Source organism: Callorhinus ursinus, unplaced genomic scaffold (assembly GCF_003265705.2).
Source record: "Callorhinus ursinus isolate GAN/ISIS: 27379988/994484 unplaced genomic scaffold, GSC_fseal_2.0 scaffold24, whole genome shotgun sequence".
Classification (NCBI taxonomy): domain Eukaryota; kingdom Metazoa; phylum Chordata; class Mammalia; order Carnivora; family Otariidae; genus Callorhinus; species Callorhinus ursinus.
The window spans coordinates 28736171-28750701 of record NW_027397086.1 but is presented as its reverse complement, the minus strand read 5'-3'; the positions used below and the strand labels follow the sequence as shown (position 1 = coordinate 28750701).

The following is a 14531-nucleotide window of genomic DNA, read 5'->3' as shown; positions in this document are numbered from 1 at the left end:
GGGACGGGGACGGGACGGGGACGGGGACAGGACGGGGACGGGGACAGGACGGGGACGGGGAGGGGGCGGGGGAGGGGGGGGGGACGGGGACGGGGACAGGACGGGGGCGGAGTGCTGGCGCCAGCAGCGCCTGGGCTCAGGAGTCAGGAGGGTAAAACCCGTCCCGCGCCTCCCTCCCGAGGGCTGCTGTGTGACGGGAGGCCAGCCGGAAGCCGAGCCTGTCATTCGGAGAGCTCCCCAGCCCCGGCTCGCAGGCATGGCCCTGGCGTCTGGATGCGGCACCCGCACGCGCCGGCGGCGCTGCGGTGAGGGATGAAGAAATAAGGGGTTCAAAGGAAGGGGCAGGAGATGAGGGGCTTTGATAAAAGTGCAGGGGATGTGAGGGGCTTCCCTAAGAAGTTGAGGAGAGCTACAGTGCCCCTGCAGGACCTCACGCGGGTCCCGCTGGTTTTGGGCGGGGAGGGCTCCGTTTTGTGTAAGCAAAGTAGGCTGGGTGACCCCGGAGCGGACTGGACGCTGGGAGTCGGGAATGCAGAGAAAGGAGGTCACGGGGTCGTCGGCGATGCTGGGGGAGGCCAACGGACGGCAGGCGCTGAGCGGAGAGCAGGCCGGCGAGGTGTTGGCTCGGGCGCCTCATCTTCCCGAGGTTCGAAGCGGCGGGCGAGGCGGCGCAGGTGCGGCTGGACACCGGCGGGTTAGAGGCGGCGAAGCGCGCACCGCAGAGGCATCTGCTGCCCGGCACCGTGACCCAGCCTCGGCGGGCCGGGGTGGAGCTACAGCTCCGGGGCTTCCCGCCTGTAGGCCTCAGCCGCCCCCTGCGAACTCCACTGCGAGAACTGCCTGCAAGGATCCTGTGAAGAGCCAAGGACACAACCTGGAAAGAGCTCCGCAGACTCGGAGGCTGCCATATTTACGGTCACCGAAGGGCAGCGGGCTGAGAGATCCTGGTGTGAGGCGTGCCAGACGGGCCGGGTCACTGCCGTTGGATCTGGCACGTTCGCTTTTCAGCCGGGTGCCCCTGAGCAAGGCCTTCATCTCCCTGAGCTTCCTTGTGGATGAGAGAGGGGGGATGACACACCCGTCTTACAAGGTTGCCCTGAAGCCGAAGAGGGGGCAATGACCGGCAACAGCTTTCTCACCCTGAGGACCTCCAGAGGCCCACCCGCAGTGCTGTGGAGGGTTTCCCGGAAGAAATGCCACCGGGGTTTGGTTAGGGCGAAGGCAAACTGAGTTGGCGAGCGGTGGACTTGGACCTGGAGAGCCTCGAGCCGGCCCACCCTCCAGGCTGAGTGACACAGGCAAGCCGCTTAACCACGCTCCTCTATAAAGGTGAGAATACATACACCTCACAGAACTCAGGATAAATGAGTTGTCTGCTGTGTTCATCATATCATGCCCAGCACACAGTAATTGCTAGAAGAATTACTATTGATAGGGTCCCAGACAATTTACTTCAGTGTGCCATGCTTCTGTTCTCCCTAATTGCAGCTTAGTTTTGGAAGCTGTGAACACCTCCTATGGGCAAAGCTCCATCCCAGGTCTAGGAACCAGGAGTTAATCCATCAGAGGCTGGAAGCTCATGGCACGTAGGCTCCTGCATTCCACCCTCCCCCACCCTCTCCCCCAGATCTGTGGTCTTAGTGTCCCCGGCTGGGACTTAAGACAATGAAGGGAAGCTAACCTTAAGGCCCATGAGCCCCTGGTGTCCATTTTGGAAGGATCTGCATAAAAATGGTCAAATAGGCAAAAGTTTTAGTGCTCTGAATGGGTAGGCACCAGTTATGGATCTGAGTCTGTCCTAAACCCAGGGGCTCAGAGCCACCAGGCCTTTCTGCAAAGGCTACAGTTCCCTGGGGGAACACATGCACCAAGCCACAAAATACAAAACCCACAACATGGGGATGACCTACTTTATTGGACTGTAGGCTTTCACGGTGACAAAGAAAAACAAACTCAACTTTTCATTCCATAAGACAATATATTTGACTCTCGTTTTAGAGAGCTCCTTTTCACTAGTCATTTCATTTCATAAAATACTTCTGTGATATAGACTAATGTGATATATTACAACCTGAAGTTTCATTCTGTTAAAAAAAAAAAAACCCAAAGAACAAAATAGTAGTGCAACGTGAACCCACATGGAATTTCTACAGGTTTTCAATATCCCCAAATTACAAAATAGCTAATATTTATATAGCCCATACCATGAGCCAAGTACTGTTTTAAGTACTTTACATATATTATGGTAATCTGCCATAACTACTCTATGAAGAATGTAGAATATTATATCAGATGAAGCTGAGGCACAGAAATGAAGTAATCTGTCCAAGGTCACATAGGCTGTTAAGCTCTCAGGTCTATACTCTTAGAATTGATGAATGTGGAGCCTTTGGCTAGTGATCATCGCTCTTTTTTTAAAAAATGAATTTAGCTTTTGGGGCAGCTGACTCCATCAGTTGGTAGAACATGGGACTCTTGATCTTGGGGTTGTGAGTTCAAGTCCCACGTAGGGCTGGAATAAAAAAATATGGTAAAGGGACGTCTGGGTGGCTCAGTCGTTAAGCGTCTGCCTTTGGCTCAGGTCATGATCCCAGGGTCCTGGGATCAAGCCCCGCATTGGGCTCCCTGCTCCGCGGGGAGCCTGCTTCTCCATCTCCCACTCCCCCTGCTTGTGTTCCCCCTCTCTGTGTCAAATAAATAAAATCTTTAAAAAAAAAATGGTAAAAAAAAAAAAGAATTTAGCTGTAGAGATATGTTGAAAAGTGCTTTATGTCTATTTGTACTTAGGCCAACAGGTTGAGTAAGGAACTGTAAGACTGGTCGGTGCCACAAAAGGGCTAGGATCCATGAAGAGGAAAACCACACGCAGGCTGGAAGGAGAAGAGAGGGTCAAGGAAAGCTCCACAGCCATGGCATCTGAGGCAGGGCTTGAAGGACACAAAGCAATTGTGTCTTACACTAGTAGGAGCTTACTTAACCAAACACCAACATTAACAAAGCCGATGACTCAGATGACACCAAGAAAGCAAACATACGTAAGAGGCACACCCATGAGTGACGGATGTCCCCTTACTTCAACATCTGGTTTACTCTAGTTTCAGACTTCAGGCTTGGCTATCCACAATCCTAACAATACCAAACAGATCACAGAGGCCCAAATCTAGTATGCTTTCTTTTCCTATGATAACCATATTTTATTGTCACATCTCAGTGTGCAAAAATATAATAAATCTTTGTAAAAAAGTACAGAACATTTTTGCTATGGATCCAGGCAAAGGTATGACTAACAAAAATTTCCAAACAGAGGATAGTAAACGCTTAGGTGCATTGATTTTGGGTACTACAGTGACCCTGTTCTCATTATGCTATGAACCCAAATTAATCGACTTTAATGATGATACGCTTAAACTACAGCGTGCCAAGTAAGGCAAAGCAACAGTACCCTAGAGAAAATATAACTGAAGTTTTTTGATGAAGACATGGAATAATTATAGCATAAAAGATTTCATTTTTCTGAAAAAGTAGATGGAAAGGCGCTGTGCATAGGAAAGTGGCTCAGATTCAAGATTCAAGTTTATTTTTCTTTTAATCGCTTCTGCAGTGGACCGTTTCTTTTTCGGTTTCAAAAGTGAGGCTACGGTCTACAAAAAAATGGTACTAATGAATACAGCATACAGGCCTTTAAAAAGTGGGATTATACCAGCAGTTTGGTGACATACTGGTAGAGCTGTTCTGTAAAAGCTGCAGAGGAAAACTTTTCCTTCACCCTGGCTCTCCCTGCCAGTCCCATTGTGGCTTTTAGGGAAGGCTCGTGGATGAACTTTTCCATCGCTTCTGAGAAGTGCACTGGGTCAGGCTCACACAGAAACCCTGTGACGCCGTGGACGACGGACTCCAAGGGCCCACCCGAATTCACGGCAATGACCGGGCACTGCATGTACATGGCCTCCAAAGGGACGATGCCAAAGTGTTCGTTGCTTGGTGTGTAAAGCACAGAGGTACAGCCATGGAGGAGCGCGATCTTCTGTGTGTCTGAGAAAGACCGCAGGAAGGTCACACACTGTCCAAGGTCGGACTGCTGGACCATTTCCTTCAATTCCTGATAGTGTTCCACATTCTCCAGGACTCTTTCATCATAACCACCTGCCATGATCAGATGAACCTTGTCCCAGTCCTGGGAAGTCAACCTTCCACGCAGTTTTCCTAGGGCTTCCAGTGCCAAAGTCAGGTTTTTCTTCCTTTCGTATCTATTGATGGAGAGGAACAGGAATTTCTTCCCCTTGGGGACGAGGTCATCGAGCTTTTCAGGAACAGTGGAGTCAAAGCTGGTGACATTCAGAGATGGGTAGAGGACATCGGGGTCTATGTGAGACAGGGACTTGAATGTTTCCTTAAAAACGGCAGCTGTAAACCTGCTGTTGACTAAGATGCAGTCCGCCATGCCTGTGGTGTATTCCTCTATCCAGTCAATTGGGGCCCTGTATAAGTGTTTCAGAAAAGAATCTCTCCTGGTGAGAAGCAGATCTGGGAAGTGACAATAAAACAGGATCTTCTTGGGCCGTCTGGCCAGCTTGAGCACTGGGATGCAGGCAGACACCTAGCCGAAGCAAAAATCAACAGCAGATACAGACTGGTCAACTCAACTTCAACCAAGTCAAAAGCATGCCCGCCCACCCTGCCTGCTGGTCTGTGGACCTCATCATGGGCAATGCCCGATTCTGCTTTGTGTTCCCCTGGACTCTCACCCAATACAATCCCTGGTGTAATGAAAGGCTTGTACACATCTGTGGGCTGTGTGCTAAATATTTAAAGCTGCAAGTCCAATGGTTTCCTCTAGAACAGCATGGTCCAATGAAAATAAAAATCTGGTAACCACATGACAACATTTTTTAAGGGTGAAATTTAAAAAATATTTATCTAAAATATTGTCATTTCAAAATGTAATCATTATCAAAAAAGTTACTGAGACACTTTACATTCTACTTTTCTACATTAAATCTTTAAAATCAGATGTGTAATTTACACTCACACCGCATCTCAGTTCAGACTAGCCACATTTCAAGTGCTTAATAGCCACAGGTGCCTAGAGGCTACCCTACTGGACAGGGCAGCTCTAGCATGTTTCTTCTTCTAAGGAACTGGAGTACAGGCTCTGGAATGAAGATTGCTGGCTGTGCGACCATGAGCAAGTTAATCTTACCTCCCTCTGTGCCTCAGTTTTCTCTTCTGTAACGCGGTGACAACTGTAGTTCAAAAAACTCCTGATTGTTTTGTGATTATTAAATGTACCACTATGTGTAAAATGCTTCAGAATTTAGCACACAGCATGTGCTCAGTAAGTGTTAACCATAATCGTTACTAAGCATGAACTACATGCCGGCATTACTAGAGACGTTCTTGTTGGGTAATCTTTACAAATTACTTAATCTCTAGCTCACTTACCACTTGAAGAATCCTGCCAGATTTATCAGAAGCTTCTTAGAAAGTAGCAGATCTGGAACGAAACTCAGGTCTCCTACTTCCAAGCTCAGGGTTTTTTCTATTTACTAGTCTCAGCCGCCTCATACTTAATAACTAGCTACAAATGCAGGATGTTTTGAAATGTCCACATTTCTTAAAAAGAAACAGCTTCTGTACAAGCAAGGAGGATCAAACTAACTCAGGAATAATAAAGAAGCGCACAAATACAAATGTGAAACCGTTTCCACCCATCGGTTTGGCAAAGATTAAGACGGTTTATAGCATCCATTGTGCACAAGAGCATGGAATTAACAGGATCTGTCATACCCTGTGGGAGAGCAAAATGACACAACCTCTTTGAAAGGCAAATTTGGCAATAGCCATTGACATTTAAACTCTCAGGCACGATTTCTAGGAATTTACTCAAAGGACATTGTGACAGAAGTAGAAAAAAGGTACGAGGATGTCCATTACAATCCTATTTGCAAAAAATCGGTCACAATGAGTGTCCTTTAAGAGGAGAATGTATAAATTATGGTACTTTTAAACAAAAGCAGATTTTCCAGCAATCATTGAGAACCATGAAGTGAATCTCTAATATTGATATATAAGGATGTCCCAAACAGGAATTTTGGTGAAAAAAAGAACAAGTTATCAAATAGTAGGTGTGTCATAGTCCTCATTATTACAAATAAGATGCATCTGAGAACGGATGCATATGCTACTGCAGCTACAGGCAACTTCTGGAAGGATACAGGAGAAACTGCTAACAGTGGCGATCTTTAGGGAGTGGAACTGGGATGGGACTTCTACATTACACTCTTTTATACTATTTGAATTTTTGTTCTGAGTAGATGTTACTTTTTAAAATAAGTTACTTTTGGGGAAAAAAAGCGTAGAGTCCAAAACAGCTAGAGCCCAGATGCAGGTGGACATTATTTACTGAGGTAAAGAACTCTGACTTCTCCCAAGACTAACAGGGAGCCATGTTAAAGCTTTAACAGGGCATGACATGTTTCGCGTGGTGTTTTTAACACGACACCGCGGACGAACGAGGTGGCCTGTCTGCAAAAACTAAGTGAGATGCATGTGGCCTGGAAGTAGAGTCAACAAAATGCAAAGGGGGAAGACCTACAAGTTACTCAGAAGGAAAAGGTGACTTAGGGTTGACTTCTAATGCTTGCGTTTCTCAGAGCAGCCCCAAGCCTCATCTACTTCAGAACTGCCCGAAGATCCAGCGAAAATGCAGATTTCTGGGCCCCACCTCAGGACTCCAGGATGAAAGCTTCTGAGAGTGGGGCCCTGTAACACCGTGCAACTTTAATGTGTCCACACTAAAGTTCGAGAACCAGTCTCACTCCCAGTTCTCTTCTCTCCAGATCAGTTCCGATCTCTCCGAACCGCAGGCCGGGAGAGCTCACCAGGGGCCACGCAGTGCGCCCTCCCTAGCGGGAAAAGGAGGCGACACGAGGGTCGGGCGTGGCCGCACTCGCGGCCGCCTCACCTGGTCGCACACGACCACGTCGAACTCCTCGTCCCCGAGAAACAGCACGTAGAGCGCCAGAAAGATCATGCGCACGTAGGCGCAGAGCGCGGCGCCGCGGCCGCCCCAGCCCAGGCTGCGCGGGAGCCAGTCCCCGGCGCAGCGCACCTGCAGCTCGCGGCTGTCCGCGAAGCTGTGGCCAGGATCGTAGTGCGCGGTCCAGATCTTGACGCTACATCCGCGCGCCTGCAGCGCCAGTGCCGCGTCCAGCACCAGCCGCTCGGCACCGCCCATGCCCAGGTCCGGGTGCAGGAACAGCACCGATGGGTTGGGACCGGGGTCTTCGTCTTGGCCCCGCTTCTTCGCCATGGTCGGGGAGCCGCGCTAGCGGCCCGCGCCCTACCGGGCTTCCGCGCATGCTCCTTCCCGGCTCCCAGCGGGCCTCTGCGGGGCCGACCACGCCTCGCGGCGCTTGCGTCAGTTAGGCCACATCAGCGCAAATCTGCAGGCGCCCAGTGTCTGCCAGAAGAAATTTCCCATCTGACCGTACCTATATCCTCTTTTTGGTAGGGATAGGATTCTATGAAGGATGCTGCGATTCAAAGAAAGGAGACGGAAGGTCTGTACTTCCCACACAGCGGCTGACCAAATCTCTTGTCATTTGTACAGGCATATGGTGGGACAACTCAGGCGTCCCTGGAGCCGGCGAGGACCCTGCGAGGGGCCTGAGGGCGGGGCCTGAGCCAGCCTCTCCAGCCGCCGGTCCTTTGAGGACTCCACCGTCCGCTTCTTGGGCGTCAGTTTCATCCTCCAGGGCCTTCCAGTCTTCAGCATGGTACGGCGGCCCCAGCCTTCCCTTTTTGGTCCCGCCTCTCCTCTTGGCCCTGACACTGGCCTTCCGCCTTGCTCTCCTCTTGTGGCTGCCTTGCTTTCCCCAGCCTCCCCTGCAGGTGCTGGTCTTGGCCGTCAGGGCCGGGGGCCGGGGTCTGGGGGCGTGCCGGGGGCGCTCACTCGCCTATCTACTTGTTTCTCTCTGTAGCCTGGTCCGACCCCCAGTGGCACTAATGTGGGCTCGTCGGGGCGCTCACCCAGCAAAGCAGTGGCCGCCCGGGCGGCTGGATCCACGGTCCGGCAGAGGTAAGGAGCCCCGCGACCCTCTGGCTGTGGGCTTGGAGAGATGGTGCCCAGGAATTCGCTCGTCCGGAGAAGGAGACCCCGGGCTGAAAAGAGTCACAAGGGCAAACTGAACCTCAGGCGACGTGGCCGTAGGTCTAGTGTGTCTCGAGAGGGAGGCAACGTTTTCTTCGAATTGCGCAGTTTGGGGCACCTCTCTTGAAAAAGGAAAGTTAACAAACTGGAGTGGGATCAGAGACAACTTTGAGAAAACTGATGTCATTAAACAGGTGTGTTTGGACCTAAGCTTTGCAGTCACATTTTGATCTGCAGGTCCCCTCACACTCAGTCCAACATGACTTGTCCAATGGAAAACTCAGTCTCCTTTTCATCCTAACTTCTGCCCCAATTTTATCTCCCTTCCATCTGGCACTACTACTATATATTCATTTACCCAAGGCGAAAATTTAAGGGTGGTCGTGAATTTTTCTTATGCTCTGTCTTTGTTGACTCATTTGCAAGACCGAATGGCACACAAAAAACTTCTCGTCGGTTGTTTCCTTTTTCGTGTCCACCGTTCCAGTTTACCCCAACTTTTCTCATCTAGACATTTGCATTTCCTACCTAAGTCTTCTCTCCAGGTCGTTTCCACTCCAACCTGCCTTCCCCTCTGATTCTGTCACACATCTTCTTAGTTTCTATCTCAATTTCTTGTTGCTGAACTTTAAAAAAAAAAGGGAAGAAGAAGAAGAGGGGTGGATACCAGTGGTCTTGGTGTTATTTCAGCCCAGCTGCCTCTCCTCTCTGGTGATCCAGCAACAGTGAGCTTATTACTGTTGAACTCATTAGACGACCCCTCCCCCCACTTCTGTTTATTCTGCAAGACTAAGCTCAGGGGTTCTTGAGGCCTTCCCTGACTTGGAAAGCAGCAGTAGCTGTGAGTCTTCTCTTTGGCTCCCACAGCATTTTGTTCTTGGGGCTATAAGAGCATTCATGTTTCCATATTTATCTCCTTCATTAGATTTTGACAGAAATGACCAAACATCTGTATCCTACTATAAGACCTGACAGAATAAATGAAGGAATCAAGCCACCCTATAGTCTCGGGATTTTTGAAGGAACTGTAGGGTATAGGAACAGGGAGGCAGTTACACTGTGGCCAGAAAGAAAGGGTAAAATAGACCCCTAATAGAAATTTAAGAGATTAAATGGGCTCTGTTAACTTCTACCTGGCTTTCCAGTGGAGGAATGGGAGATATTTTGAGTACATTTGGTATTTCCAGGTGCCCTGATTATCAAATCCCCTGCATTGCCCCATGTGCCAGTAGGTGTAAGAAATCTTAAAGAGCCTAGACTGATTTCTCTGGGGCTCCTGTAATTCCAAGGGACTTTGAGACCAACCGCTGCAGTTGGGAGGCTGTGGGAATAGTGGAAAGTGTGTGGGTCCTAGTCCTGGCTCAGCTAATGACTTACCATGTCCACACTGGGTTTACCATCTAGCTCAAGTTCCTTTTTATGAACAAGGAAGAAAATTTCAGGTACCTACCTCACAACTTAAATATGTATATCCTTGTGTGTGAAGGCTCTTCTAAGTGTATGAATTGCTGTGTAAATCCCTGTACAATTACGTTTACTATTTGCTATCGGTTATCTCATAAAAACAGCCGTACGTATGGACTTAGGAGTTCCTGGGCCACTTTGTAGCCAGTAATCAATGTGTCTGCACTAGAGTTTGGGGTAAAGGCCACGGCAGGGGGAGGTGAGGATTATGACCCGAGTTGGAAGGGCAGTGGGAAGAGATGGTGGTAATAGGGTTTTCACTTCTAGATTCTCCCTGCGTGCCCTGGTGGATGGCACAAGTGCTGTTGGGCTACTTCTGGGCACCTGGGCTGCCTGTGTCATGCAGCTCATCTCACAGACCTGGAGCCCCTGTGAGGGACATGTCATCCTACCTCTGCCCAAGATCTATGGCCAGTATATCAAAATAGTGAAAACAGAGCACAAAATAATTTTTTATAAAATGTATGCTCCATTTTAGGACCTGGATTACAACAAAAGCTTAATTGTTTTTGTCTTTTTTGTAGTATATACAGTAACTGAAAAACATTTTAAGTAGTCATTTTAAAATCAAGTATATGGATTCAGGGCTTTTTAAGCAAGGGTTTATTACTTGACTTCACAAGAATACATGTGAAGAGAAACAAATTCATTGTTCAAATGAGATGCCCATATGTGTGGGCAAGTGGTTGGGCTCCAGAGACAACTGGGTTCACTGCTGAGCTTGGCTGCCTGCTGGCTGTGTGGTCCTAGGCACTTTACTTCACCTTTTATGAGCCCATTTTCTTCATTTATACATTGGAAATGGTGACTACTTTCTGGGGTGGTTGTATTCATTAGCATGTGGCAGGTATTCAGTCCTCAGTGGTTATCACGATCAGTGGAGTAAAAGCAAGAATTTGGGGGATCTGGCAAAGAAAGTGTTTTTCTGCAGGGGAGAGGGTTCCGTTTCGTTTTGTTTTTATTTTTGGTTCTTTAACAACGTAGTAGTAGCATATGTTATAATGCTATGGTAAGGGGCTTCCGAGAAAAAGCTTTTTGTAATATTTCTTCCAGAAAAAATGCGAGCTGTGGAACAAGGAGCGCGGGGCGCACAACCTCAGCAGGCACTGGGGGCATGTGGCGATTCTACACAGAAGACTCCCCTGGGCTCAAGGTGTAAGTGTTGGGGAACAGACGTTGTTGAGTGTCACACAACCGTGGGGCAGTGCAGTCTCTGCCGCCAGTGGTGTTTGCTCTGATGAGATGTACGGTACATGGCGGCTTCATTCGTGCCAGGTGGGCTTGGTTTGGTTTGTCTGTATATCAGCCATTTAGTTTAGAGCCTAGAATAACATCTCCATGGATTGAGGGAAAGCAAGGGAAAAATCTTCATGTAGCTGTGTCAGAATAAATGATGGGAACAGAGAGAACTGGAGGGAAAACTGCTTAATTAGATGAAATTGCTCTTCATTTGTGTTCTTGTCCCACACTGAGAAAGAGGAGTAACCACTTGAATTGGAGTTAGGTGATTTTTCGAAGCTTTCTTGGAGGCACAAGCTGATACTATTACAGCCTAATGGGAGTGTCTGTATTAGGCTGTGTTACCAAAAGTTCTTTGGCCCCCTTTGCCTTTGGTGGGTGGTGGGTGACCCTGGAGGGTGAACATAACCACTGTCTAAGTTCTTCGGTCTGGGAGTGCTCATTAGGTGATGGGAAATGGGCATCCAGGGTCGCCAGGCCTTGCTCGCCTTCCTTCCTGTGGTTTCTGGTACCGTGTGGCAGAGCTGGTCCCACAGGTCTCCTCGTGTGAGGCTCCAGAACACCCCTGCTTATCAGGCTTAAAGCCAGTGGCTGAGGAATCGGAAGAATGACGCACTCCCGTTCATGGAGCACCTGTGTTCACAGAGGCAGTTATATGTGGAAGGCGGCCGGCAGGGGCTGGAGCTATGTCTTCTGACTGTTCAATCCCATGCTCTTTCTATACTGCTTGTCTGGTAGAAAGAGACAAAATTAGATTTCTTTGGATTAATTGAATTAACTCGTAGCTTGACTTGGATCGCAAATGTAGTTGATGAAGGCGTCCCTAGAATTTTTTTTTTTTTTTAAGATTTTATTTATTTGAGAGAGAATGAGAGACAGAGAACACGAGAGGGAAGAGGGTCAGAGGGAGAAGCAGACTCCCCGATGAGCAGGGAGCCCGACGTGGGACTCGATCCCGGGACTCCAGGATCATGACCTGAGCCAAAGGCAGTCGCTTAACCAACTGAGCCACCCAGGCGCCCTTCCCTAGAATTCTTGAGATTTGGTTTTATCGGGTGATTTTTTACTATTCTCTTGAAGACTTGTTAAGGTGAGGATGAGCTTAGGAAATCATTCCTGGCGTGGGGGCATGTGAGTTGGCGGCATGAAAAACGTTTTGGTGTTTGTTTCAAGGTAATCTTTGTGAGTATTTCAGAGAGAAATTTTGAAGCCCCTTGCTCTTCAGGGTCTCCAGGGGACTGACTTTATACCCTTCTCAAGAAGGTGGTCAGACCTGTTCTCCTGGGGGTGTCTGGCCTGCGCTAGCTCTGGGCTTTGTGCTGTGGAACAGCTAGGCTTGCTTGCTGCTCCTTACTGCTTGAGTCCTCCCAGGATAGAACCTGGGAGGTTCCTTGAAGTGTCATAAACCATAGTTTATCCTCAATAAGAGACAGGTGTTTTTGATGAAAAGACACAATTGGGAATTTGTATCCACAGGTCCACATCTTGGAGCTTGTTGGTGGTTCTTAGGAGTTGAGAATTTTTCTTTTCCAGGCTGATAATAGCATCTCCTGGAAGCTTACTATAAACCTGAACTGTGTTCGTATTAGCTTATTTAGTACCTCATCAACCCTATGGGATAGGCACTGGGGTTATCCCCATTTTACAGATGAGGGAAATGAGGCTCAGAGAAGGTAGGTAACAGGGCCTCAGTCACAGCTCCTGGGTGACAGAGTTGATTCCCAAATTCCAGCTCTCTGGGAGCTGCGCCCTCAGCTTCATGCTCTGTGTCTCGTGTTGCTCTGATGTTGCCCTGAAGTAGGGGGTGTGCTTAAGTGTAACTCGGTGAAGACTCCCTTCCATGTACTTTTAAATTTGTTTACTCCCGTAATTGTACAGATCTTGGAAGAACAGACTAGTGTAGCAAGGACTTTGATCTCTGTGTGTTGTCTCTTGGCCGCTAGTGGACTCTCTTACTCCGCTGCTCCATTGGGTTACTCCACTGCCCTCGCTGTAAAGATTTCTGGGGTCTTTTCTGTTGTCCACTTCCCAGTTGTATCTGGGAAGTGAAGTGACATCTTGAATTCTCCAAAACCGGTGTTGGCAGGAAGAGTCACAAAGGAGGGGCCCATAACATTTCATCACAGTCAGCATTTACAGGTTGTGTGAGATCAAGGGGTTCTCCCTTTAAGAAACCCATGTACTAAGTCTCAACTTGAGAAGCATTTGATTTAGGGAAGGACTGATAAGTAAAACCTATTTCCTTCCTTTAATAAACTCCTACGTGGAACTAGATGGCAACCTTAAAAGAGAGAGACAAGTACCCTGCTCAGTGGGGAATTTGCTTCTCCGTCTCCTTCTGCCCCTCCTCCCCGTTTGTTCACTCTCTCGCTCCAATACATACAAAAAAATCTTGAAAAAAAAGAGAGAGAGAGGGACAAGTAATATGTATCGAATCAGAAAACTGGCGTTCAGATCTCTCCTTTCTGTTCTGGCTGTGTGTTCTTAGGCAAGTAATAATCTCTGAGCCTCAGTTTTCCTTGTTATAAAATGAGATTAATATTCGTTTGTCCTGGGTCAGGAGTTTGTTGATCAAGTGAAAACACTTTGTAACTTACAATGTGATATGTATCTTTGTATGCCTAGTACACTCTAGTTAGACAATGAAGGTTGTCTTTAATAAATATTAATAAATGTTAATTTATTAATAAATATTAATAAGTAATAAATTAATAAATATTAATTTGAAATAATAGTTTGGTGATTGGGCTATTTGCACTTAAAGAGCTTGGGAAATTTTTCTGACTTTTTTTTATTACGGAAAATATCAAATATATGAAATTAGAGAGACTAGTGTCTCCAAGACATCAAATCATTTTATTTGTATATATTTTAATATGTTTTACTAAAAGATAAGGATTCCTCCTGAGTAATGACAGTGCCGTCCCCACGCCCTCAGTATATCCATAATAATAATTTGGGGAATATAATTAAACCTTGTAAATGGTATTCTCGGGTGAATCTTAGGTACGCCCCCCTGCTTTATCCCCTCGGCAATCTTCAGTGTTACAGCTATAATATGTATTATTACTAAAAGTAAGCATGCCTTCTCTTCTTACTTCCAGTGGCCCTGTTCCAGTATTGGTTATGAGTCTTCTGTTCATCGCTTCTGTATTTATGTTGCACATTTGGGGCAAGTACACTCGTTCATAGATTCGGCTACATCCATCTGTCTGTCATCTGAAGAAGAAGGAAAAAAAAAACCTATCTTGGACCAAATGCATAGTGACTTTCTGTTTGTGAGAAAGAAGTATTCTGTAAGCTTATTGTTTTACAGGGAACTTAAGAATTGATTTAAGGAATCAATTTTTTTCTATGGCTAATAAACTTTTTAATTCATTTATACCAAGTCTCATTGCTGATACTTGCCTACTAGGGCCCTTAGTCTCTCTGCCTTTATGAGTGAGTATGGAGAAAACATTAGGGGGAGATTGTCTTCTTTGTCAGATTAACAGTTCCTTATGTGACCAGGTAGTCGCTCAAATCCAAGATACCATAATTGGCTGTGGCTTGTTTTCTTCCAGGTATTTCTGCCCTGATGATTGTTATGTTGTGTGTTCTGTGATTATTAACGAGTGTGCCTGTGACTCCATCAGGAAGATCTGTGCTCAGAGGCAGCTGCTACCCAGGGAAAGAG

The 14531-nt window shown here is 47.3% G+C and overlaps 2 protein-coding genes across 2 annotated transcripts; one reads left to right on the top strand and one right to left on the bottom strand.

Annotated features, from left to right (window-relative positions):
- Positions 1 to 1902: 1902 nt before the first annotated feature.
- ALG2 (ALG2 alpha-1,3/1,6-mannosyltransferase) lies at positions 1903 to 7390 on the bottom strand. Its single transcript, XM_025888507.2, has 2 exons — positions 6965 to 7390; positions 1903 to 4597 (listed from the first exon to the last, which is right to left on the bottom strand). The coding sequence occupies exons 1-2, from the start codon at positions 7310 to 7312 to the stop codon at positions 3695 to 3697; spliced, it is 1251 nt and encodes a 416-aa protein (XP_025744292.1). The 5' UTR covers positions 7313 to 7390; the 3' UTR covers positions 1903 to 3694.
- Positions 7391 to 7620: 230 nt separating this feature from the next.
- Positions 7621 to 14237, top strand: SEC61B (SEC61 translocon subunit beta). Its single transcript, XM_025888526.2, has 4 exons — positions 7621 to 7778; positions 7983 to 8080; positions 10670 to 10771; positions 13960 to 14237. The coding sequence occupies exons 1-4, from the start codon at positions 7776 to 7778 to the stop codon at positions 14045 to 14047; spliced, it is 291 nt and encodes a 96-aa protein (XP_025744311.1). The 5' UTR covers positions 7621 to 7775; the 3' UTR covers positions 14048 to 14237.
- Positions 14238 to 14531: the final 294 nt, after the last annotated feature.

Coding starts and splice junctions, on each gene's coding strand:
- ALG2 (XM_025888507.2), bottom strand. CDS start 7,312: ATGGCGAAGAAGCGGGGCCAAGACGAAGACCCCGGTCCCAACCCATCG. Junction 4,598..6,964: donor ACGTGGTCGTGTGCGACCAG/GTGAGGCGGCCG, acceptor TGCTTCGGCTAG/GTGTCTGCCTGCATCCCAGT.
- SEC61B (XM_025888526.2), top strand. Junction 8,081..10,669: donor GGATCCACGGTCCGGCAGAG/GTAAGGAGCCCC, acceptor TATTTCTTCCAG/AAAAAATGCGAGCTGTGGAA. Junction 10,772..13,959: donor GACTCCCCTGGGCTCAAGGT/GTAAGTGTTGGG, acceptor TCTTACTTCCAG/TGGCCCTGTTCCAGTATTGG.